At 37.8% G+C, this 26,875-nt stretch overlaps 1 protein-coding gene across 1 annotated transcript in view; it reads left to right on the top strand.

Annotated features, from left to right (window-relative positions):
* Window positions 1–26,875, top strand: part of LOC108506145 (membrane-associated guanylate kinase, WW and PDZ domain-containing protein 2) — a 701,232-nt gene that overhangs the window by 467,709 nt on the left and 206,648 nt on the right. The window contains exons 4-5 of the mRNA XM_017832824.1: window positions 12,309–12,524; window positions 20,552–20,765. Coding sequence (XP_017688313.1) covers window positions 12,309–12,524; window positions 20,552–20,765 — 430 coding nt within the window. The remainder of the gene's footprint in view (window positions 1–12,308; window positions 12,525–20,551; window positions 20,766–26,875) is intronic.

The raw sequence follows: 26,875 nt of genomic DNA, 5'->3' as shown, positions 1-26,875 counted from the left end.
AAAAAATACCATGTTAGAAAGAGTCATCGTACTGGTTTTAAGGGAAACTGGAAACACAGAGTCTCCATTAAGTGCTAGTTATTGCTTAGTATTTATGGTTTATAATGTCAAATTACCTTAGAAAACCTGATGATTTGCATTAATGGGGCAAAATAATAATTTGTTGATGAAAACAGAATTTATACAGTTTTTTTCTCTGGGTTTTTTTTTTGCAGTTTCTTTGTTTATTTTCTTTACCTGAAATTACTGTGAGTCTCTGAGAAGTATTTTTATTTATTCTGACAACTCCTTAAAGGAAGACCAGTAGGGAACATCTGATTTATTCATGTTGTGCAAGATTACTATCCAGGACAATCTGCAGATGCCTTTTTAGGCACATAAGGCAAGGATTCCCCATGTACCTCTTCAGCTGGCAAGATAACTTTCTCTGTTAGAAGCCTGAATAAATGAATACAAAAACTGATTGACTACGGGGATCTCTTTTTTTTTCCTTAGAAAACAAGTCTGAAGAAAATGTCAGATGAAATTAACAGTCTAGAGTGCCTTCGTGAAGCTGTCAAGGCACTTGGAGACAGGTTTCCAACTATAACACAGAGAAAATACCACTCTGAAATTGTATAAGGTGTCTGTAACAATTTTTAAAATAAACCTAAATTCCTATGAAAAAAAGAAAAAGAAAACACAGTATCAATCAAACCAGGGGTGGGGGGCATCAATCCAGCATCTTACCTCAGGCAAAAGACAGATCAGACAATTCTCAGGACTATAAGACCTCTGCAGTACCATGTTCCTAAGTAAACTTCACCTGGCCCCTGCTCCCCTACACATGGCATTTTCAGTTAGATCTGTAGCAGCTGTGGATTGACTGAACAAATGAGCTATCTCTCAAACACTTCTGGTATAGTGACTCTATGTTCTTGAAATTCATTCCCATTTTTGACCCAAAACTTCATCTTAAAAACTTTTAGCATATCCCTTCCTTCATACTGCCTTATTACCGAAATATATTTGATTTGTACCACTGAAATATATTCGATTTTTATTATAAGAAGTTTATAATTTTACTTGCTTTTTTCAGAGCATCTTTTATTTCTATAATTTCTTCTTTCCTTAAAAAAGTCTGGGCCAACACTGTGTGCAATAAAGTTCTTACACACATTATTGAAGATGTGCATTGCACACTATTCTATTTCTTCAGTTTGGTTTATGATTCTAGCTTTGCTTATTATTTAGCAGAAGGAAGCTGTCACTGTACAGTGAGATGTCTAGTAGTGCCAATATCTCTCTAGAAAGGATAGTCATTTAAAACACAATGGTTCCCTGATTTGCATTAATCAATAATAAATTTCATTTGATGTGATGCCTTCCCCTAGACGTATATTTTTTTGCTTTTTTTTTAAATCCCTCTGAAGCTTCAGAAACATCCACTCCTGTTGCCCAGACTAAACGAGATAATTTTTTTTCTAGAAATGTTCTTATTCTTTTCTCATCTTTCCTTTCCGGATAATTTGTAAGGGTGTAAAACCAAGTAGGCACTACTGTCAAAAGGGAGGGACTCTGCTGCAAGCTGTTCTCTAATATGGCAAAGGATTTTTTGCTTCTACAAGAACCTTAGCAATAATATATAAAATATACAAGGGGAAGTAGAAAAACCTTTACCTTGTTTAGTCTAAATCTTTAGATGAGGGCAGAAAATAATAGCATGATTTAGTTTGCTGGTCATTAAAGGTCTGAATCATGTCCTCTATCATTACTAATCTTAGAAGTGTCTGGACTTTCTTGTAAGGTCAACAGCCAAACCCCATGTATGATTCCAGAGGTCAGTTCATCCCACCTAAGATCACTACCCAGGACAGATGGGTACAGAGAGTTCATTACTTTAGACACCTATCTTCTAAGCAGGAAATGTGAAATCAGTTAATAAACACTCTATATCATTTAGTGGTCAGACACAATGACAAGTGACAATTCAAGGCTTGTATCCAGACAATAACAGCCATCTCACAACAAAAAAGAACAGTGTGGGGGAAAGAAGCATTTTGGTATCTCTGCTTAGCTGTACCAAAGAATACATTGTTTAGGAATTGAATCATGTCTCTTTTCTGGGAAAGCAGAGATGTACTACTGCTTTTTAGAAGACGAAGTGAGATGACAGAATTGCTTTAAAGTGTGCCAAATACTATAAAATAGTTACTAATATATTTATCAAGTTGTATTGTTGCATAGTCTTGTTCCAATATCCTGCATTCATACCTGTGTGATTCTTGCTTGTGAAGTCCAAATCCCATTTTGTATTTATTATTAAATCCTGTCCCTTTGTCCATGATTTTCTTTAAATATGTAAGAGCAGCCTTTTAAAGAGCTCTATCTAGATTTTTCACTTCTGGCACACTGTGCTCAGTATAAGATCAAAATATGAAAGTTAAAGGTCATTTCATGTTTGCTGGTGGTTGGGAGATCTGTGATGATGTGCAGTGCGTGCCCACACTGCTGCATCTGATAAGCAGTCCTCTCTCTTCTAGACCATTATCTAAAACTGATGTGTTCTGCTTCTCAGAGAGAAATACAAACTTGTAGAATATTTGGGAGAAATAAGGTCAGGACCTTAATCTTTGAAGAATCTTAAAGCAAGACAATTTTCTGTCTGTAGCCACCTCCACCTGGCCTTAACGCAGGACGGTTTATAGTTACTTTATCTGAAATGTATTTACACCTCCAACCCATGGGATTCCCACATCTGACAGGAGAACTGTTATTTCCCTACTGTGAGAGATTTAGTGCTCAAGAGGATTGTATCTTTTCACATGGTTTGGTCTTGGTAGAAATTAAAGGGATGATGAAAACAGTTTAGGCAGTATTGGATTTTGTAAAGGTGAAATTGTTCTTTCTACTTGCTTCTTGTACTCTTACACAGAGCTTTAGGGATTAGTCTTGCATATGTGCTTAAATCTGTAGATGGGCTATTGCAAATAGCTAAAAGATTAATTAGCAAAATCTAAGGAAGGTAGAGTATTTATAGGTAAAAGCCACTCTAGTACTTAAAAATGGGAAAAAAAAAGAATAGTTAAAAGTAAAAGCAGCTAAATGGAACTTTGGAAACGAATGAAGAAAACTTAGGAGTCTGAACTGTCTGAAATACACTAAAGCATGAAGTGAAATCTCTGAGAAAAATATATTTTTTAAAATGAGAATTAATTTATATATGCCTTAATTTTGGGGTCTTCAAAATTTCTAAAAGTCAGAATTGTTTTAGGCCACCCCCTATGCATATCTGATATACTATATCAGCACCTTAAGGTTACAAAAATTAATTTGCTACTGATATTTGTCTTGAAAAATACCAACTAAAAAAATAAAACCAAAGTCGTATATCCTTACTTATACAGTCTTTCCCAGTCTGTATGGAAAAGAGATATTCTTAGTGGGGGCAGTTGATGTCCAATAGTAAGAGAGCAGCAGGTCTGTCATGCTGGAAGGTTTGACAGCCTGCCTGTCTCCATCTCTGTATTTGTGAATTTAGAAACTTCCTCCACTATTGCATTCACTGGGGGCCAGAACACTCTTGGGCAAAAATCCACAGCTATAATTAGTGAGTTAATTTTAATGTAGATGAATAGACAATCCTGAAGCCAGTTATTAAAATGTCATTACTTGACACAGAAGTTAGCATATCTGCCTAATGTCTGTTAGCAGAAGCTGCAGAGACCAACCCAAATGAGAATTCTGCCTGGGGCAGAGCAGGAGCAACACAAGGCATCAAAAATCACCCTGCCTCTGGGAAACAGCTGGACAGCCACTGCCAGAAAATGCTCAAGTGTTTGTTGGGAATGCACAGGACCCAGGGATGTCCAGAAAGTATTTCTTTTGAGTAGCTTTAATTATAGCTTTAATTATAGCTAAAGCCCAATACAGATAGAAAATAGCAAGGAGGGGAGAAAAACAGACTTTGTAACAAGTAGCCCCAGGGTTCTCTATATCCAACAAGTACGGAATTAGCAACTCATTCAGACAGCACTCCCAAAATAAATAAATTTTAATTTGTATTTTTAATTCAGACATTAATGTAACATCAAGGCTCAGAGAACTAAGGAATCTGAATTCAAGGGCTTAGTTAGAAAAAGAAGAGGAAAGATACCTGGGACCTTTAGTCTTTGGCTGAAAGAAATTAAAAGTAGCCAAAAAGAGAAACTAAAAGTAGCCGCAAAGACCATAATAAACGTGCTTGTAAAAATTTCAGAGAATGCAATAGAAATTAAGAGCTGTTGTTGAAAAACATAAATGAAAATCTATATTTAATAACTTTTTTCTTTAAATTCTGAGAGATCGGAACTAATACCTTTCCTGGTTCTTTGCCATCTTAATGACACAAGTTCATAGTGAAAATAATATCAATGTAAATCTAAAATCTAAAGGCTTCAGAAGGCTTCATATTTTAATTCCACTCTCTTTGGCGTCACACTAAGAGTTCTGCAACTGTAATCCATCATGCAGCTTTGCAAAACCATCATGAAAATGTATGAACCCAAGAACAAAATCTACTCACCCAACCTTACAGCAATGATTAAAGAAGCTCTAATTATAGTATAGTCACCCGTCAAAACAAATTACTCAGGGTGAGTGGGTGAAAAGAAGTTTTCTAGACTTCCTTAAGGAGGTGGTAATTGTCTTGAATTTTGTTAAAATACATCACTAATTATATTTTAACAAAGTCTATATTCTGTTTTCCTCTTTAGGAATTTTATAATATAGTTGTAAGAATATTGAAAAATTAATTTTTCAGTTTTAAAATATGCTATATTTGTGTTATTTGTACTGCAGAACATGTTTCAGGACGTACAAAAGAATGCTTTAAATTACACATACAGGTGATCAGAAATGTTACAATAAACTGATTTCATAAGATGCCAATTAAATGGACATACATCCACGGCAAAGTGATGTATGAGTACAGTGAAGTGAAAGCCTAGTGACACTACCTGGTTGGCTCATGGAGGTCCACAGACCCTGCATTTAAGAATTCCTTCCTGCCTTTGACATCCATTGCACACAATGGAACATGATGCTCAAGAAAGTGGTGGAATCACCATCCCTGGAAGTGTTCAAAAAACTTGTAGTTGTGGCACTTAGGGACATGGTTTAGTAGTGAGCATGACAGTGCTGGTTTAACAGGTGGATTTGATGATCTTAGAGGTCTTTTCCAATCCTAATGATTCCATGATTCTAGTACCAAATCCTTCATAGAAGATGTCTGCAATCCATTCACCTGGGATATGTTGGTCATGAAAATGGAACACAAAGTTTGAATGAACCACATATGGTCTTATCCTGCTGGTTATACTGCCAGTGTGTTGGGCATTCCCTAAACAATATCAAAACCATAGACTTGCTTTCTTGCTGTCTTCTGGAGGTTGCCAGAAACCTGCACTTAAACTTGTATTCAAAGAATGTGCAAGGTGAGGACTCCAGACTGCAGTAAATTTGAGCCTGATGTCCCAGGGCTTGCAGACTGTGGATTACTACAGATGGAGATATTTTATTTAGACAATTCTTGGAAGATGATTGCTTTACTTAATACCAAAACATTATATAATTTCGGTGATCATCAGTTAAATGGTTAAAGCTAGGTAGAGTGAATATAGACCATAACAGTTCATTTGTATGCTCCAAAGCAGGTTAAGGGAAAAAAGCCCATTGATTTTCATAGAATAGTTTGAGTTGGAAGGGACCTTTAATGGTCATCTAGTCCAACCCCTTGCAATAAGCAGGGACATCTTCAGTTAGATCAGGTTCCTCAGAGCCTTGTCCACATTGACCTTGAATGTTTCCAGGGATGGGACATCCATTACCTCTCTGGAAAACTTGTTCCAGTGTTGCACCATCCTCATTGTAAAAAATATCATCCTTATTATCGAGTCTGAATCTACCCTCTTTTAGTTTAAAGCCATTACGCTTTGTCCTATTGCAACAGGTCTTCCTAAAAAGTCATCCTTCTTATAAGCCCACTTACTTAAAAGCCACAGTAAGGTCTCCTTGGAGCCTTCTCTTTTCCAGGCTGAAAAACCCCAATTCCCTCAGCCTGTCCTCATAGGAGTGGTGCATCATTTGTGTGTCCCTCCTCTGAACTTGCTACAATAGGTCCATACTTTCTTGTGCCTGGGACTCCAGACCTGGGCGCAGAACTCCAGGTGGGGTCTCACCAAAGTGGAGCAGAGGGGCAGAATCACCTCCCTTGATCTGCTGGCCACACTGCTTTGGATGCAACCCAGGACACAACTGGCTTTCTGGGCTGCAAGTGCACATTGCCAGGTCGTGTCCAGCTTTTATCCACCAGCACCCCCTAGTCCTTCTCCTAGGGCTGCTCTCAACCTGCTCATCCCCCAGGCTGTGTTGATACCAGGGGTTTGCCCTGACCCAGCTGCAGTACCTTGCACGTGGCCTTGTTGAACCTCATGAGATTCCCATTGGCCCACTTCTTGAGCTTGTCCATGTCCGTACGGATGGCATCCCTTCCCTCAAACATGTCAGCTGAACAACACAGCTTGGTGTCATCTGCAAGCTTGCTGATGAGTGCACTCAGTCTCACCGATGATGACACTGATGAAGATATTAAACAGTCCGGGTCCCAGTGTGGACCCCTGAGGGACACCGCTTGTCACCAATCTTCATCTAGACACTGATTATAAACCAACATAGATTATGAACAGATGCTTCGTGTTGTAGGCAATAGGCTTCTAGTAATAAACAAATGCACCCAACCTCTTTTAATCAAATAATAAAATATTTACGTTTGTTTGCATTATTATGTAAATTAAAAATTAAGCAAATTTCTACCTACCTAAAACTCTGTATATCATTGCAGTCCATTAACTTTCATTATGTATTCATTTGTGAACTGTTAAAATATGATATGTAACTCAAATCTAGACAACAATTAGACTTCAGGGTACCTTCCCTTTTATTATCAATAGTGAGTGATCACAAAAGCAAATATGAAGACCTTTAACATTCATGATAACATTTGCAGTTATTGTTCTCATAACTGAAAAATAAGGTTTATCTTTAATTTCCTAGAATTTTGGCTGACTCATACAATTTTGACTGATACTTCAGCAATTCAAAGTTGCATAAACAGTAAAGCCAGATCAATTTAAATGAGGGTGTTGAATAAGCAGAAGCAGGTTTGTATTTGTAGCTGGGTATTGTTTCATCCCACTCTAAAAATAAGCATGAAAAGGAATGTTTGTCTGTTCTGGGCTCAGAATATGAGCAACACCATAGCTGGAAATATTCATACTAAAAGCTTTTGGCTCTCATTTTCTGTCTGCTTGTTCATTCTTACTATAATTTCCTAATTCCTCAGCACCATGTTTAACTTTTCATAACACATTTTTAAACTAGACTTTTTCTTGTCTTAGGTAAGATCAGGAAGGTTCAGGAGCGAAGGACACTGTCAGCAATAACCTCCTTCCTCCACAGCCTGATGGCTCAGGCTGGCTGGTGCTAAGAGCTAAAGGTGCACATCCTCCTCCACAGCCTGGGGTGCAGACCCGGCACAAAGCTCTTACTCTCCCTTCTCTGTCCAGAAGGATTGCAAGTGGAGGTGTCCGTTCCATGCTGCATTTTGACTCTTTTCCCACAGAAGGGGATAGGGACTAAGAAAGCCAGGCAAGGGGAAATGCAAGTAGGTCAGTCCCTGCAATGGAGCACAAAGTAGAGCACATCATGGGAGACACATTTATAACTGTGCCCAGTAACTGGGATCACTGGGTGTCGAGCACATCACTGTAGTGACTGTCAGTAGGTCTGAGACTTTGTTATCGTTTGAGTATGATGATTTTTCTGCTTCTTTGCTAGTGCCCAAATACTTTGTCTTTTTTCTGCCACAAAGCAAGTTAGGGTATTCCTTCACCATCAAACACTTTATCGATAAAATAAAAGTCTTGCTACTTCCTGACATAGGTGAGATCAGGTTCAGGAAAAAAAAAAAAAAAGGCTGTTTTGTCCTCCTTATATTCCCTTTCTTTCTGCTTCTTGAAAGTTTTTGACTTCCTGATGCGGTCTCTGTCATCAGAGCTAACCTCCCCAGTAATTGTTTGACTTCCTCCTTGTACGATCAGGGAGACCTTTTCATACAGCTTAGGGGTGGCAAGGGATACTTGGTAATTGTATCTGTGCCACGGCTTTCAAGCCACTTTGGCAGCAAAGTCCAGTAGGTTAGCGTAGACTGTCTTCAGAGTTCAGCTGCACTCAGAACCAGGTGGGAGCACTGAGGCAATCAGGAACAGCAGCCACACGGATTAAGCAGTGGTGTTTTTTCTGCACTGCCTGTCTGCACGAAGGCTTTGATTCAGGTCCAGCGCAAAGAACTTGGCTAAAGCTCTGCTGGATTAAATCGACCTCTTGACTCTGTGCTGGGGTGGCAGATGAGTACACACATTATTTTAAGTACAACAAGGAGGCCCCTGAGTAATAGACTGGCTGCACTTAGTCAAATCAAGGGAAACCGTAACCCCATACTTTGCCTCTATTACTGCCCCTTGGTAGATATTAAGGCATAAAATACAAGAACAGGGAAGGCATGCAGACTTACGTTCTGCACTCCACCAATCTGATTGTATGGAATTCTTGATTCAGAATTTGTACCTTTACATTTAATAGGCTTTCATGGTCTTTTTTTTCTTCTATGACTTTGTATAATTGCTTTTTGACTGTATTTATGATATTGACATTACCTGACAATGAATGTCACTATTCTCTTATGCTGTATGAAAAAAAAACCAACACTTCTTTTGCTTGTTTTAAACCTGCTAATTTCATTGGGCATCCTCTTGTTCTCATGTAATGAGAAGCCAAGCATCCATTCATTGATTTTCTAGGCACTTTCCCAGTGTTCTCCTGTTTTTATACATATCTGCCGTATTCCCCTTCAGTTGTCCCATTTCCAAGCCGAAAACTCAAAATCAATTTAAGCAGTTCCAAGCTTTAATTGCCCTTCTTTAGTTCCCCTGCGTAATGTTTGAGAGGCAAGTACCAGAACAGCAGGCAGTATACAAAAGAGAGGGTACTGTGTGGTTTTGTCTAGTGCTATAAAGGTGTTGTCTGGTTTGTGCTCCATTCACTGTTTTAAAAACTTCTAACTGCTGGTGTTTTTGACTGCTAATGAGCATGGAATTTATGTTTGCTTTTGTTAGGCTTTCTTTTTTTAATTTTTTAAAATTAATTTCTTTTTTAAAATTAATCACAACTGAAATAATTTATTTGGTGTGCCTTTTGTACCTACAGGAATGTGAATTTCAGTACCTTATGATTAGTGTTTCAACAGTAACCTCTTGAACCAGCCCTGGCCTTGCTCAGGCAAGGTGAAAAAGAGCTGTTTTTATCAGAGATTTTCCAAATATCATGGTAACAAAAGTTATGGTGTTTAAACATTTAGTCTCTACATTATGCCTAGATATGACATTTGTTAAGGTTTTATGAGACAATCTCCCATTAGCTCTAATGTTCTAAGTCTTAAGTAGGGAATTTCAAGACTCTGAGAATCTCTTCATGATAAAACATACAGTTTATATTGATTCTAATTTTTCTGTAATGGAGCATTGCTCCTTCATTGGGGTGCCTGTGTCTCTCATCCTATATAGTCTTCCATTGGAACTGTATGGATTCTTTTAATAATTTTTTATGATGCACTGATCATATGAATATCTGTGGACTAGTTTCTTATTTTTATTTTCACTTTTTATGCATTTCTTGAATTAATAGGTAGATCTATAGGTAGGTAGCAATTCATAATTCAAAACTGACTTTTAAATCAATGGTTACTGGATCATAAAGCACATAAGATGTTATGTTAGAGGACAGAAGTTGTAAATTATATTGCATTTTCAGTTTGAAACTGAATGAGTTAAATCCTCTTTGGCTCCTAATCTTAAATACGTATTTTTTCTTCTATTTTTATATATGTGACATTCATAGGGTTTTTTTTTTAGTGAATTTTATCTCGGTCTCCCTCTAATGCATATGGTCAGTCAAAGTGAAAAAGTGTTTAATATTTAAAGATAGAATGAGAGTGTCCTTCAATTAAAACATCTCATCTACTATTCAGGATATTAGCATTACTGCTAATTACTACTGCACTGGATTTTGTATGACAATGGCAAAACTAAGAACAAAGGGAAAAAAGCCAAGGTACTGCATTTTTAGTTTCAGTTTGTGTTACACTGGTACCATATCCCTAGGATACGTGTACTAATATTTATGGAATCAGTGGAAATCAGTGCATTCTTCACAAGTTTTGTGAAGTTTAAGGCATCTGTGGCACTGACTGAGACTGGTTTTTTTAATTGAGGAATCCTTTTTTCAAAATATGTAATATTTCAGACATACACTCTCGCCAGTAAAGGTAACATGTTTCTAAAGCAATAGAAAAGTACACTTCCAACTGAGCACTGCCTCCAAGGCTGTTGGTTTTCAGGTGCTCTGAAATACCCTGCCCTATCAGAGACCAGATCTGATTTTGACATATTTTGGAGGTACAGTTTTGTGAGTGGATCAATGTGGATTTCCTTTCCTCCCCTTAGACTCCAAATCCTGCTCCCCTGCTTTAACCCCAGCAGTCAGAGAGAGCTCCTGCAGACTGGGGGAGGTCTCATCACAGGCAGCCCCACAGAGGCACATCTCACTGCCCTTCTGGGGCTCTGGGTTAAACCTGCGGCCAAAGAAAACCTTCAGCGACTCAAAGTTTCATTCAGCCAGCCCTAAGCCCAGAGTCAATGTGAGGGCCATTTAACACAATAAATTTTTCTAGTGTATTACAATTACTGAAACATCTGTTATGAATATTGTTTTGCTAAACCACTGTGAAAAATTCACGGAGTATTCAGTAGTTGCAAGGCTGCTTAATTACTTAGCTGTATTGAGATGGTCATGTAGCTGAACCTTGTAAGTTATTGGAAACACACAGGAAAACAAGTACCAGTAATAATTTTTATTCTGCCTGCAGAATGTATTTTATGATGGTTTACTGTGAAGGTATAACATAGGCATTTATTTTTGTCATGCCTATATGTGGTTAAAATAATTTTTGTCAGTTACTACTACTATTTGATCGTACTGAAGCCCTAAATTGTGGGATAAGAAATTAAAAAATGATCAATTTAATATCCTTACACGGGTGCTTTTTTTCCTTGGAAAAGTTTCTCAAACATGGACAGTATTTTTAGTTTCCCATACTAACTACAGTAAATCTACTTGTAAAGTGTCATGTTCACTGCCCTTCAAAGCAACTTAGAGATGAAAAAAGATAACTGCATAAATAGCAGGTTTTCATCTTTATGTCTTATATTACTATTTATGTTTTTTTCTAGAAAGCACATGCTTTTTAAAGTATTTTTATTTAATAATGTTACTATTTTATTTTTAATCATATTTTTGATGACAAATTTGCTGTATCAGTAAGAAACCAATTTTGAGATCAGATGTGCTAGAAATGCAAACATATAGATATTGATAGATAAGATGAAACTATGGTCCATCTAATATAATAATCCTTCTCACAGAAAGTAGATGACTCAGAGAAAGTTGCCAGAAATTTCATGAGATAAATAGAGGGTAATCTGTCAGCCACCTTAAGTCTTCTCAGAATTCCATAGTACTTTCAGATAATGTTAAGCCCTAAAGCATAGGGTTTCAACTTTCTTTGAAAATATATTAGCATTAACTATTACAAATTTTGAGCTCATGAATGGCAAAGATTTGACAAATATGAAAACCAAGATAGTTGAAACATTACTGAAAACTGCAAATCTCTGAATCATTGAATGATTATTTACTTTCTAAGCAGGTGAAATAATTTGAGGGAGTGAAAATGACACAGCATAACGAATAGTCAGTACTTTTATCATCATTTTGATCCTTCAGAAACTCTTGTTTCATGGCATAAATGTTGTAAAACTAATTTGTCCTAACTAATGATTTGAAATAAGAAAACAGCTTTGGTATGCTACCTATTTGTCAGGTATTTGGATGAGAGGAATGTAAATTTAGCCTGTTAAAGAAAGTGTTATTGTGATAGATGCTTGTGAGCATGATTTGATCACTAGTGGTACCACCAAGAAAATTAATTACCATTTCATGAAAGGTAAATATTCAATTTCACTGAAAATATTCTGTACTAATCTTTATATTAGCTGATGAGCCAGATCCTACCTCACACAATCCTCCACAATCCTCCACAATCTAAGACAAAAGAAGCAGCAGCAGCATATGTATTTCTGCAATCTTATGTGTTATTCCTTTTCTTTTCGTTCCAGACAACTATTACGGCACTCCGAAGCCTCCAGCAGAACCAGCTCCGCTGCTGTTAAATGTGACAGATCAGATCCTCCCAGGTGCCACTCCCGGGGCTGAAGGCAAACGTAAAAGGAATAAGTCTGTGAGCAATATGGAGAAGACAGGCATTGAACCACCAGAGGAGGAAGAGGAAGAAAGACCTGTGGTCAATGGAAATGACGTGACAGTAACACCAGGTCTGTTCTTCCTTCTTACTTTGCAGTGCGTTTCTGTTATTCACAGAGTCCTCAGTTACCTCCTTCTGCAGTGAACATATGCATGTTCAGGTAAGGATATTCTTGCAAGAGTGAAAGCCAGGAATTCTGAATAATAGGATCTCTCTCAAGTCTAAAACAAATTTCTTAACCTCTACTTTGGGGACTCATCTCACTTACCTCAGCTACTGTAAAGATTTCTGTCTGTTAACGACTCCCTTTGAACCCTCTTTATAGACCAAAGAGAAAAATACCTACTCTTTGAAGGTGGTTTGCGTGATTAGATTTTGTGGTTTAAATTTCCAGGTTAGGAAATCAGTCACAAGTGCCTGTTTCTCTCTGTTGACTACAGAGGGAGTCTGGAGAACTGTAATTTGGTCAAATGAATGAAGTCTCTGTTTCAGATCTTTTTGTTCTCAAATGGTGATTACTCACTAGATTGTTCATCACATTACGAAGTGAACCTTTATAAATTGTTACAAAACCTTAGCAATATTGTGGAATAGTAAAGTCATCACATTAACAAATTTTTGGCAGTTCCAGTGAAACTTAGCTGGCAATACTACCAGGAAGACCCTTCTCAGCAATGTTTCAGAGCCTGCATAAAGCTGATAAGGGTTTCAGATGTAGTCCTAAAAGACAGCTGTTCTTTTACCCCTTGGATCATAGTGATTCAGAAAAAAAAAGGTGTTCAGTGTACTGACTGGTATCCCAAGTGAGAACACTCCAGCCTTCTCTGAAGCAGGTAATCAACTTGCCCCTCAACATTTCATCAAGGCAATGTTTTATGGTACTTAATTTTTATTCTGAAATAGCATTTAAGAAATTATTTTGTTGTTGTTCAAGTAGAAAATTAAAGAATCCAGACTTTTATATCTCTCTGAGAAATAACTCTGTGGATCCTTTTTGGTAAACTTAGAAATTTAGAAACAGATTATTGAAATAGACATCTGTAATGAAAATCATATGGGTGAGAAGATAAAATGAAATACTGCAAGTTCTCTAAATGTATATGTTACTGTGAAACAAAATATCCATTACCTAATCTTCTAAGCACTGTAAAAGGATTTTCGTACTGCAGAGTCTATATATACCTTTTTTCCTCCTACTGCCTTACAAAGTATAGCAAATTTAATATCTTCTCATCAAGGATGTATTTGCCACATGCCTTTCTGTAGCTGTTGCCTAACATTACACATAAGGGAAAATCCCTGTACAGAACCCATCCCCATCTAGCAGGAGGGTATCAGGGAGAGGTGGGGTGAGTGGGTCTGGTTCTTCCCCTCATGCCTCCGAAGGGCTGCAGTATTGCTCCCTGGCCACTGCTATCACATGCTGTAAGAGCCTTGCTCATCCCTTCCACATGACATTGCATCTGTTGGCATTGCTCTGGCATTTAATGCTTTTGCTGCACATTTAAGCAGGAAAGGATGAAGCCCAGAGATCCTTACATAAAACATCAGCACTGCCTTTGTTGCCAGGATACTTCCACAGTGAAAGAGGCGAAGGCAGGATTTGGTCTCTGATGTGTATTGTAGAAATCATTAGAAAGATCATTCTCAGTAGTTATTCAAAATGTGCCACATAACAGACCATTGCTGAGGAGCAATTTCCAGGACAATATGTTTCAGCTCCAGGTGGATCAAGGCACTGTTTACCTGCTTTTTTCCTTGCATTCTGCACCTATAATTTTCTTCTCCCAGGCAAAATCTGTGTGAGCGATGACTAGGCAGCACCCAAGAAGCAGGAACTTCTGTGCTGTGTTACAAAATTAAATACATGAGCATGGGTGTAAGACAGCCCCTCCTCCTCCTTTTCCTCACCCCCCCAAAGTAATTCCTGTCGGTGTGGCCAGCAGAACAAGCAGTGCCTGTGTTGGCTCTCATGGTTTCATAAGCAGGGTTTTGTTGTTCAGATACACTGATTGAGGACTTTGGGGATTGTAGCAAAGCAGCTCTGTACATACATGCTGTGTTGCCTTTGTTGGGCAGTGTGGCTCCCACAGACCCTGTTACTGCAGTAATTTTCTCTGTGAGCTGACAGAGGCTTACTTACCTCTAAAATGTGAGTGCATTTGTAGTTTGTGTCTTTGAACAATCAGGAAAACCAGAATATTTTAATTAATTTATTTATTTTTAAACTCTCAGCGGAGGGAGCAATCTAGTTTTGATACAGAAACAGCAAAGGCAGGGTATTTGTTATTTCCAATTATTTTAGAAAGTGTGTTCTATTTTAAATACTTCACTTCTAACAGGGGGCTTTTATTAACTATAGGACTCTTGGGACATCTGAAATATTGACACATTTTTAAAGATGCTCAGCAACTTAATGGCTTATTAACTGCCTATCTGAGCCTCTCAATTCAAAGGACCACTGTAACACCTAGGACTACTAAGTTAAAATAGTAACGGGTTTAAGATGATTCTGAAGAAACCCATCTTTATCAGACCAATTAAGTGACATCTGTGGTTACAGAGATCTTTCTGCTTTTGGTCTGAATTTTCAGACAACTTTTCAGCGTCTGTTAACATAATTTTTGCATCTGTTGAGCTTTATCAATTTTCCATTGATACCTTCCACATGCCTTGCTTCATGTCCATCAAATTTCCCTGAGACAGTTGTATTTGGACAAACTTGCCATAATCGTCTTCTTAGTAATTTGTGCTGCCAAATGTTTTTAATCTTTCTAACTTTTGTCACCTTTCCTCAGCCTGGAACCCACTTGGAGTCTTTCTCAGTGCTTCAGGATGGGGCTTTTGGCCATTTAGGATGGAGCACTTTTAGTCCTTCATCCTGGATCATGTTCTCTCAGGACAAAATAGTGTCATTTAGGAAATGGGATTTATCTCATCCAGCTTTAGTAAACTGTATGCCTAAATGCCTTTTTGTTTCATCTATTTGTCTCTGCTTTTCTGATATAAAGTAAGGAGGAAGAGGCAATTCCAAAGAGTAAGAGAGCGTAGCTGTTTTAGATACTCATTTTAGGGGATCACCTCTACAATTTAGAATGATTAATTCATCCTACAGATGCAGAGGAGCCTAGATGGTTAAATGTAAATCAAGAATCTTACTATTTGCCAGGAAGCAAATATGAGAGACATATTCTATAGATCAGTTGTTAAAATGGCCAAGTCTAGAGTTAGCACTAGATTTCTTACACTTAGCCTAATTCCCCACACTACTGGGTGAGACATCTTGCACCTGAGAAGCCTTTCCTGATGGACAGTGTTCAAATGAATGATTTCTGCAAAACTGATGTTTTGACAAAAGAGGTAAAAAGAGTCTTGGTCAAATTGCAACCTGCAACTTGTCAGACATTCAGTTTTTACTGCTGTTGCTGTGTCTGCAGAGAATTAAGTCCGTCTCCTTCGCAACCAGCATCATGCTTTGACACAATGTTGGTCATGTCACATTTGCTTCCCACTTCTGACTGATGAAGTATTTACCATCTAAACTCCAGAAAAATCACTCTAACCTTGAAGGCATGCTTATGTATGTGCGTCATTCTGACATTACTTGAGCAATGATAAGTTGCACCCAGAGAATAAAGTTCTATGAGGCTCAAATTAATTGAGGGGTAAGATATGACATAAAGTTTCAAAGTTATCATTCCAGACCATAGGATGATAAGGAAACAGAAGACCAGAGCCCCAGTGCCATTAATCATCATGCAAGGTGCACTAGTCCCAGGCAACAGGTTGAGTTTATATTTTTATTATTACACAGCAAAGACAGCCAGAGGCGTGAAAACAACATACGCAGATTAGAATAGATTACTTAGGTCATCTGAGTTGGTCCTTCCAGAATAAGAGAATACGTTTTCAAACTTCACTGCCTGAATAATATGCAGTAGTAAATAAAGGAATAAAGAGACAAGGTACTCTTACATGGCAATTTCAAGTATTAGACTGTAAATAATAGAAACAATTTGAAGTGCACACGACAGCATTGATGAAGGCTCAAATGCTGAGACTATCACAACATAACTACCAGGTTTTTTTTTTTTAAATGGTCACCATATTGTCTGTGAACTGCATAGAGAATATGTCATATCAGCAGTAATATTTTAACTGCTGGTATTTGGAGCTGGGTACTACAGAGATGAAATTGTGGTATTTAATGATAAATACTCATTTTTAGCATACACATTATCTTGTTCTCTATTCTGTCACTTCTCAGGACACTCACTCTTGAGAAACTGTGCTAACCTGATTTTGAAAACTGGACCATGTAATCTGTTTTGTAGTGAGACAGAAGCTCCAGTAGACTATTTCACTTGACATAAAACCCATTGATTGTTTTTTTATAGTGACAAAAATACTTCTGGACTCATATTATGGTACAATTTTAGGATCTTTTTTATATTGTATATTGTCTGAAGGTAGATATTTATGCTCGCAGTGCATTATTGTAGTATTTCAAACTTTATTTGTACATTAAAGACAGTGAGAGTTTTTAACCAGAACTCAGTTGTTTGGGATTTTTTTATCAAATCAGATGCTATATATGAATGTATATTACCAGAAAAAAAAACCATTAAGATGAATATCTACCTTTTCTGGAGTATGATAGATACATATAAGAGAAAATAAGATGACACCACAGGGCTGTATTCCAAATAAGTGTGACTAGGATGTCCACTGTGTAAAGCTTACAGTTATTAAATGGCATTAGGCAATTCCACCTTAATTGCTTGGGGTTTAGTCATCATGATGCCTTCTGCATTATCAAAGTAAGTTATTAAAAGATAATGATCCAGTAATTAATTATTCATGAGATCGGCTTTAAAATAATTATATTTTAAGTTGTTAAATAAGCATGTTTCTCTTTTTTTCCCTGCTGTATTTTGATAGCAATCTCTGGTCTTAGAAAAGCTCAGAATATTTTTTTCTAATCCTCAAGGCTTAATTTTCACTTTTTTTTTTCTGTCATCATGAGGGCTGGGATTTGTTTTGTAGTTATTGAAAGAAAATCGAGAATCTGACCCCTTCAGACTTGTTGAAAATAAGCTCTTGAGGAAGAACACATATTAAAGTTATCATGGTAAAATCCCAAGACACCGCAGTGTCACCACATCTGTGGTCTGTCAGGCCAATTGGCTAATCAATAGTCATTGTGTGTGATGCACCTGTGCTCCAAATGTATTTGTTCTACTGCAGTTTATCTGCCATGGGGTCTTATGTCTTGTATTCACTTTAATCTGTACATCTCCCTTCCTGTAGCAGAAATGTGGTCAAGACTGCAGGCAGCCACAGGAATATAACTCACAGATTTGTTCATGATGCTTCAAACAGATGAGGACTTACTTTTGCAGAGATAAGAACAAAACACCCAAAAAAATTTTCAGCAATTACATTGTCCTGTTCTCAGGGGAAGTGGAGACCATATATTGTGTCTGCTTTGCAGAAAACTTTTATATAGTTGAAAATGCTTTCGATATCTATCAATCTTTTCTTCTCAAGATTAAAATCACCTGTTTTTCAATCTTGCCATGTTTCCAATATCTGTTTGGTTGGCTGGTTGGTTTTTGTTTTGTTTCTTTTCTGTCATCTGAACTGTTTCCCATCTTTCTTGTCATGAAATTCTTGAAACTGGGCACAGGACTCCTCATTAAACTTTCCTGTAGCTAAAGGTGGAAGGACCTGTATTGCATATGTTTGCTGTTCCTGGCTATTATGATGCTTGTTTTTCCTTTGCAATAGTATCATTACTGATTAAAGGTAATGGTTAGACATCCCTCGCACATCCCCATACCTCAATTACATTTTCACTAGGAATTCTGCCTAGGCATTTGCTCCCTATCCCGTATTTTTACAGTGATTGTGGAATTTTGCATCAGGTAGATGCCCCATATTTTGGAAAACCAAGGTAAGTCAGGGAGTGGTAGATAAGGAGAAGGGGACTTCAGCTCTCTGGAATCCTGCTGCTCTGTTGTGGGATGGAATTAAACAAAAACTGCATTTGTGTCTCTTGCAAATTCTTTTCTTCCCACAGACAGATTCATGTTTCCAAGAAGCATAAAATTATTGTAATACCACATAGTTAGAGTTATGATTTAGCAGCACGAGCTGCATGTGGATGTAGAGCTATAGATCATCACCCTTTTCAGGATTGGATCTGTTTGGTTTTTTTCATGTTATTGTGACAGGTTATATGTGTCAATGTCAAAAGTCTTTTTTTAGGATCATGAAAGCTATATCTACCATTTCTCCCCAAGAAACAGCACCTGTTACTCTGTCATGAAAAGAAAAAAGATTAGTTTGACACAATTTCTTTCGAAAAGTCTTGACAAATATTTATGACCTCTGAAGAGTTTACATGTAGGTGATTTGATTGCTGGTTGCAACGCTTCTAGGAATTAAAAAGAGAAAGATGTGAAGTTACAGTTTCATGGATCTTCCTCCTCCTTTTTTACAGAAAGACACAATGGCCTAATCGAGTAAATTATTTCAAAGGGAACTTAAGTACTCAGAAAATAAGCATATAAAATTACCTGAAAACCTAGATCATAGGTGATTTGCTGAAATCAGCACTGAGTCTGTCCTTTCTGTTTCTTTTCCCCATGAATTCTCAAAGGTTTATTTTAGCCATAAGACTGCCTCCATGGTTCTCTCTGGACCCTAGGTTTCATTTCATCCAGCTCTGCCAATTGAGAATGGCTGTTTCATCAAAGTTTTACCTGACCGGTTCTCTGCCCACTCTACACCACATTCTTTACCCCTGTTGCTGACATTAATTACATTAGTCGTTTAATCACAGGTGATTTTTTCGCAGTAGTGACTGAGGCAAAAAGAGCACTAATTGCCTTGGGGTTTTTATGCATCATAAACTGTTAGCTTTCCTTCCTTCCCACATAGAAAAATGAGTCTGCTTTTGCTATTGTTATTATTATTATTACAGAAAGTTTTGATATTACCTCTATTGTCCCTGACTGTATCCCACTTTATAGACTGACTGTTCTTTTTTACTGTTAGATGCCCATGTTGTTTTTCTGTGTTCATCCTTAAAAATTTAATCTGGTTTTCACCTTTTGTACTATTCTTTCTCAAGTAGCACACCATTGAAAAGTCATGGTTTAATCAAAATTATCTCTGATTATACTTACTATTTTTGTTTTTCATTAGAACAATTTGTACTTGCACTCTTACTATTGTTTATTTAATCTTTATCAGTTCTCCTAAACTTTTTATCTTTTACCGTTGCTAGCCATAACATCAAATTTATTGATTCTGTGGGTTTATTAAAATCTGGGCTTTTTAAAATTGTTTTTGTTAATTTTTTGTTGCTCTTCTTTCTTGATGTGGTAAGCATCACTAATTAGAACATTTCACCCAACTTGTCCTCCACCTCCTACATGTTTCACACAGGTATCTGCATAGTTATTTTCTCTGGGTGCACTGTTAGTTCATTTAATAAATTGTCATCTTCTTGAACTTTATTGTGGACTGCATTGTTGAAATGTTGAAGCGTTTGGCATTGGCTGTGGGAAACTAAGCTTCCCACAGGTTATATCAGCAATGAAATCACAACCACTTTCTATATGGTTAATATATTGCTGTAAGTTGATGGATGTCATTGATTTTTTTGGTATGTGGATATAGATAAGGCAATTAGTGCATATACTTTTTTACTTGAAAAGGATCTCCAGTCTGTAGTAAAACAGAAGGGTACTTGTTTTATATGTGTTTACTTTGAAAAGTTAAGACATAAGACAGTAACACTGCTGGATATGAAGCTGCCTTCTGCTCAGTGCTTACTGCTAGTCTGGGAGAACTCCTGGGACAGAATGAGCCAGAACTCCTTATTAGTTTCTTGTTTCAGTTTGGGTTTATTGCTTTATTTTCTTTTATTGTGTTCCAGATAAAATGCACGATCAGAGGGACCCTTGTGTGTCAAACCAACAGAATTTTTCTTTCTTTCAAGACTTGCAGTTCATAGAGTCTTGCACCCAGTAAATTCTTCACCATTAATTTGGATATCCAAAAGCCATAATTTTTCTTCTCTTTTAGAATCAAGTGAACATGAAGAGAAGAGTACAGCTGCCTCGGGTGAGGTATCTTCCCCCCAACCTTGTCCTGCACCAGGATATACTCAGCCTGAAGAAGCAAAGGAGGATATGGATGTAACAAAGCAGACGAAACCTGAAGAGAACGATGACTTGGGCCCACTGCCTGATAACTGGGAAATGGCTTATACAGAAAAGGGGGAAGTCTACTTTATTGAGTAAGTCTTATTTCTTCCATTTCTAATAGCTGTAGTGTATTTAACTGGGCAGGAAAATGGTTTGTGTGGTGAAGTGGAGCATTGCACTCCTCATTAAAACAGCAGGAATGTTCTGGCTGTCAAGGCTCCTGGGGCCTGGTGACAGTTCCTGCATTAGTGATTTACATTGAAGCCTGCTGGTTTTTAAGATAGGTAACTGGTCTGCTTGCTTTGATGGCAACAGTTAAGTTGTTGTTTCTTCTGTTGAAAGCAAGGCTTTTATGCTTTTTTGGTGCTTATGGGAAAGTCACACAATTGCTGGATTTGTCCTTCCTTATGTGGACAGAGGTGGAGAGGGTGGAGCTTTCTACCAATTAAAGGAAAGAAAGATGGATGGACTGAAAACTAGCTAGTGAACAGTAGAGGGAGACCATGCTGTATTTAGAAATAGTAAAATAAATGAGTGGACTATAAGGAGTATTATGTGTGGAAGCTTTTTCCTGTTGGTAGACTATACATACCTGTTACTAATTAGTCAACTCATTGAAGAAATGGATATGACAGTTCTTTATTCTCTAAGTGCTCTCATTAATCTATTAGAGAGTGTCCAAAGGGTGACTCTCTAATAGACGGTCACACAGGGTTGGTGAAGGGTCTGGAGGAGAAAGCCTTATGAGGAGTGGCTGAGGTCACTTAGTCTGTTCAGCCTGGAGGAGTCCGAGGGGAGACCTCATTGAAGTTACAACTTCCTCATGAGGGGAAGTGGAGGGACAGGTACTGATCTCTTCACTCTTGTGACCAGCTACAGGACTACAGGAAATGGCATGAAACTGTGTCAGGGGAAGTTTAGGTTGCGTATCAGGAAAAGGTTTTTCACCTAGAGGGTGGTTGAGCACTGCAACAGGCTCCCCAGAAAAGTGGTCACAGCACAAAACCTGGCAGTTCGAGAAGCATTTGGACAACACTCTCAGGCACATGGTGTGATTTTTGCGGTGTCCTGGACAGGGCCAGGAGTTGGACTTGATGATCCTGTTGGGTCCCTTTCAACTCAACATATTCTATGATTCTATGAATAATATATGTTACCAGAATAAAAATACAGCAATCCTAGTTCATGCAATAGTGTGTTCCACAAAAGAAAAAAGAGAAAGGAAAAACTAGCATCTTTATCAGCAGAACACTACTACAGAGGTAGCAGTAGCATTTATGTTTACTTTAAGGTACTGCCTTAATTTGGAACATCAGCTGCTATTCTGATTATTAGTAGGTAAAAATAACATTTGGTGGTGTCAATTCTGCTTTAAGTCCTGTATTTAATGTAAAATGTTGTGACTATCACATGAAGTGTAGACAAATGATAAGAATAAAGTTTATCCATGTGACTTTTTAATGAACACTGGCATGACCAACTATAGCTTCTGGCATATACAAAGCTGAAAATAGCAGTAACTGTTAAAACATAAGTGTCTTTGCTAAAAAGGGCAAAAATATGCTTATTCTAGAAAAAGAGTAATTATAGTAACTTTTCCCAAGCAAGCAGAGAAGAACTAGGATGACCTCAGGGCTACCTCAAACCCTTGTTTCCTTCCTACCTCTCTCCCAAGTTTAATTTTTCTGCACATACTGAGCGCTCTGAAAGAAAGCAGACTGAATTATGTGGCACTTTTATTTTACTTGTAATAAAAACCTGTGATACATTTGGGGCATGGGGGAGGGGATGATGGGTAGATAACTAAAATACCAAACTGTGAGAGCAGTAAATACTGCAGCAGGCGATTTAATAGAAATTAAATGTATATGTTGTAACAAATACAGGGAATGCAAATAGCCCTGATGCTCTACAGAGCAGCCATTCCACTCCTCAAATTCCTTTGATGTCACAGATTGCTTCCTTTCCTGGAAATGCTCTGGTTTACAGTGCAGTTCTGACAATGCTCATCATTCACTTCCACTAAATGAATGTTATGTAAAGCAGAGAAATCAATCAGAGGTGCAGACTGGATAGAAAGGCTGTTGTAAGGGCTTCTTGCCTTTGGGATTATATTCTTGAACAATGTAGTTGCAAAAAAGTGCAATTACGCATCTGGAAAAATACCAGATTATTTACTAGAATCCTAGCAAAGGAACAACTCTCTGATCGTTTGAGTTTTCACATTGCACAGTCTTCACGGGGTTAAGTACGAATGTAATGCTGTGGGGATGCTGTTAAATTGCCTCTTTGTTTACAAGTCACTTTGGTTAATGGCATGAAGAGACTCCATTTGCTTTCACAAAAAGAGGGAAAGATAAAAAGACAACAAAAACCTATTTGTCTAACAACATCTCCCTGAACAGTAGTAAAGATTGTACTAGATTATTAAATAATAGATGAAAACCAAACATTTTTAAAGTGTACATCACAATGACTGGGAAAAACAGTCACACTAGGCAGCATCTTTTATTGCTTTATTTGAGGCTCATGTGAATTTTGCCTTTACACACTAAAGACTTCTAGCAGTAAATGATCTCAAGTTCCAGGTTGTCACAGGTATACCCAAAGATCTTAGATTTTTTGACAGCATTTTCATTCATTCACCTCAAACTAACCTCTAAAATTTGTATGTGATCTCATTTATCAAAACTGCCATCAAAATAATATGGCAGATTTACAGTGAGAGAGGAAGTGACTTCATAAGAAGAAGGATAACTATCTGTAGGCAGGATATTTGTTAATCATTAATGGTTCAGTTAGCATTTTGTAAAGCACATTGGAAGGAATTTCCTCTGCCTTAAGGACTGCAGAAAGGAAATAAATATCATCTACCAGATTCACTGAACAATTCAGAGTGTGGTTGTATTTTAGAGCATGTCTTGGTATGTTTCTTCCTTTCTTTTCCTGTCTGACATAGGTGCCTGACCTTGTGTGTACCTATTTTAGCATTCACAGGCAGAACAGGAAGAACATCTCTTCTTGCGAAATAATACTTACCACTGTTTTTCAGGAAGAGCTACTTAAGTACATTTCTTGGGCTTTTTCCAGCCCTCCTTACGTATGAATCCCAATTTTCAAATACAGACACACACTACACAAATAGGACTCCATCTCATACATTCAGTTTCATTGAGAGCATATGCTAATGAGAACATGAAATAATTAACAGACTGTATATAAATTGGAATGCCATCAAAAAAACCTCCAGATCTGCTCCTTCTTTCCTACTTTAAATATGACTGATGAGTGTGATGTATTTTGGTGTGCTTAAATAAATTATAGCCATCACTGATTTTTAGTTTTTCCCTCTCCTACGACTAAGGAAAGGCTGTGATTCTGCATAGCCTTCAGACTTCACCTTGCCAACAACTCTCAAACCACATACTAGAGACACAAGCTTCATGTTGTCCTCACAAAGTCAGCAGATGTAGGCTGTGTTGGATCCCAGGCAATCGATGTTTGCTGTGAACCCAGTGCAGCGTTTAAGGGAATAAAAAAGGACAAAGATACTCATTGCATCTTCTCTTATGTGCAGTCAGCCTTAAATGTGGCCTTCACCCAACTCTCCATTTCCATCCCATACATTACATTATAGGGTGTCCTGTACAGTTGGCTAAACATCATAATGCTTTTTTGTAAAAGGCAGAATTGGTTTTGTCTCTCTCTCTCCAGCCCTCTCTTCACCTATAGGCAGCAGAACTCTCTGGAAGGAGTGTGGGGCCAATAGATGTCACATAGCCCATAACTAAAGCTATTTGACTCTATGCTGTTCAAAACCTTATATGGTTTCCTTTGCTTGTATCATATTAATAATTGTTTTCATAGCGGAGAAAGGTCTAGAGTAAAGTCAAACCTTTTTAGAACATCTTCAGGTCCAGAGAAGAGAAACGAGGCTGGTGAAGGGACTCAAGCACAAGTCCTATGAGAGGCTGAGGGAACTGAGGTTGTTTAGCCTGGAGGAGGCTCAGGGGAGACCTTATCACTCTCTACAACTCCCTGAAAGGAGGTTGTAGCCAGGTGGATGTCAATCTCTTCTCCCAGGCAACCTGCAGTAGGATAAGAGGGCATGGTCTTAAGCTCTGCCAGGGGAGGTTTAGGTTGGATATTAGGAAGAAATTTTTTACAGAGAGAGTGATCAGACATTGGAATGGGCTGCCCAGGGAGGTGGTGTGTTCACCGCCCCTGAAGGTTTTTAAGATGAGACTGGATGTGGCACTTAGTGCCGTGGTCTAGTAACCACGGTGGTGTTGGATCAAGGGTCAGATTGGATGACCTTGGAGGTCTTTTCCAATACGATTGATTCTATGATTCTATGATCTTTAAAGGATCATATTAGTTGACTTGTGGTGATGATTTTTAGGAGAATATAGCCACATGAGTTTTAACAAACCACTTTCCAGTACATCTTCGAGACATTCAGTCTCTTACTACTTGAACACCTACTTCTTCTAACAGCACAGTCAGCATTGCCTTTTGGACCTGTTGCAGTATCTTTTTTAGTTGTTAAAGCTGCCTTCTTTTTCTTTCCTTTTTTTTTTTTTATGAGAGCACCATAAAAGACTGAAAAACAGCTATAAAAAAGTCCTTTGCCAAGGACTCTCCTCTTCACTGTAAAAAACAACCATTAAGTTTTTAAATACAGCTGGTGCTATTTCAGGTGATATCTGAAAAGAAGTACAGCTACAAATTGGAAAAGTAAAATCCTGACCTAGTTTGTTTCTAAGAATATTGCTACTGACTTCAGTGTATCAGTATTTCTTCATAGTAATTTTTAAGGTAGGAAAGTGTTTTGACTTCAGGAACATTTATCCCAACATCTTGCTTACCTGAAGAACCGTGATATATTTAGTTGTTCCTGGCTGCTCCATCAGTTCACCATCAGAAAACAGGATATATTAGTTAAGCCTGGATACACCACTAAATTCAATAACTGTGTTTTGTACTAGAAGATACTACTTAAAGGTGGAAGTATACCCTTCTGCCTGCTCAAGATTGCAGATATGATTATAGATGTCTGTAGTTCTTTTCCCTTTTTTTATATGTTGGATCAAATTTGTCAGTTTTGATCAGCATAACAAATCAGATTTCTAATGCTTTTTGGACTTCAATATGACATACAGTAGGACAGGCGACAGAAAAGATCCCTCTTTGTTTCTTTCTCCTGAGACCACTTCCTTGCCTCGTGGCAACTTAATTAGGAATGGGAAGATGGTAGAACTGGAAAGAATTTGTGGAATGCTGAATTCTTTCTTTTTCTCTTGCCTTTTGATGTTATAAAGACATTCTCAGTCTGTGCTAGTGGTGTGTTGTCCCTTGCTCTCACTTGCTGTTTTTATCTATGCTGACGTCCAGGTCAAACTGCCAGCTCAACTCCTCTTGTCTTTCCTCACTTTATTATTTCTTGTCTTTCCCCCAAAGGTCTCTGCTGCTCTGCTTTGCAGAATTCTTCTTCCAGCACATTTCCTCTGATGTATTTAGTGTTGTTATAACTTTTCTCCTTTGTATTTATTGAACTAGAAGATTCAGCTCACCTGCCTTGCCATATAGCATTAGGTATCTAGTATAAACCAGTTGCCAAGACTCCTTCTGTGGTCACTGGAGAGAGATAATTACCTCCAGAGGCTGATTCATCCTGTCCAAATACAAGGGCAGAATTAATTTGCAAAATTGTAGCTGCTTCTACCAGTAGAGATGTCCTCAGATATCCAAAACTACGTTTGCAGTAGTATGTAATTTGTGTCAAGAGAACACTTTTGAAGGAAATCTTCTGGTTGTCTTCACACACTGATTCAGTTCACGTTTCAGTGTACCCACACTGAATTACTTCCAGATGAAGCTGAAAAGAAAGTTGATTTCTAGGAGTGCATTGAGTTGTCTACAGCCCTGGACCCCTGAACTCAGTCCACGAGACCGGATTTAAATTAAAACCAGTTTGAATTCCTTCTGATCTAAACCATGTCCATATCTAAATTAGCAATATCCACAGAATTCAGAGTGAAACATTTACTGCTTATGACCCAGCACCCACAGCTTCTAGGTCTTGTCAGGTGCCATAGGCTGCATGCCTGTGAATGTAGTGCATTAACTGAGCTCCTGCTGTGTGTCTTCTGGTTTAAGTTCAAGTGAAAATCTTACAAGTTTGGAGAATTCTCAGTATGAA

This window comes from Lepidothrix coronata, unplaced genomic scaffold, assembly GCF_001604755.1.
Source record: "Lepidothrix coronata isolate B3197 unplaced genomic scaffold, Lepidothrix_coronata-1.0 Scaffold207, whole genome shotgun sequence".
Lineage (NCBI taxonomy): Eukaryota > Metazoa > Chordata > Aves > Passeriformes > Pipridae > Lepidothrix > Lepidothrix coronata.
This window is presented reverse-complemented; position numbering and strand designations above follow the sequence as displayed.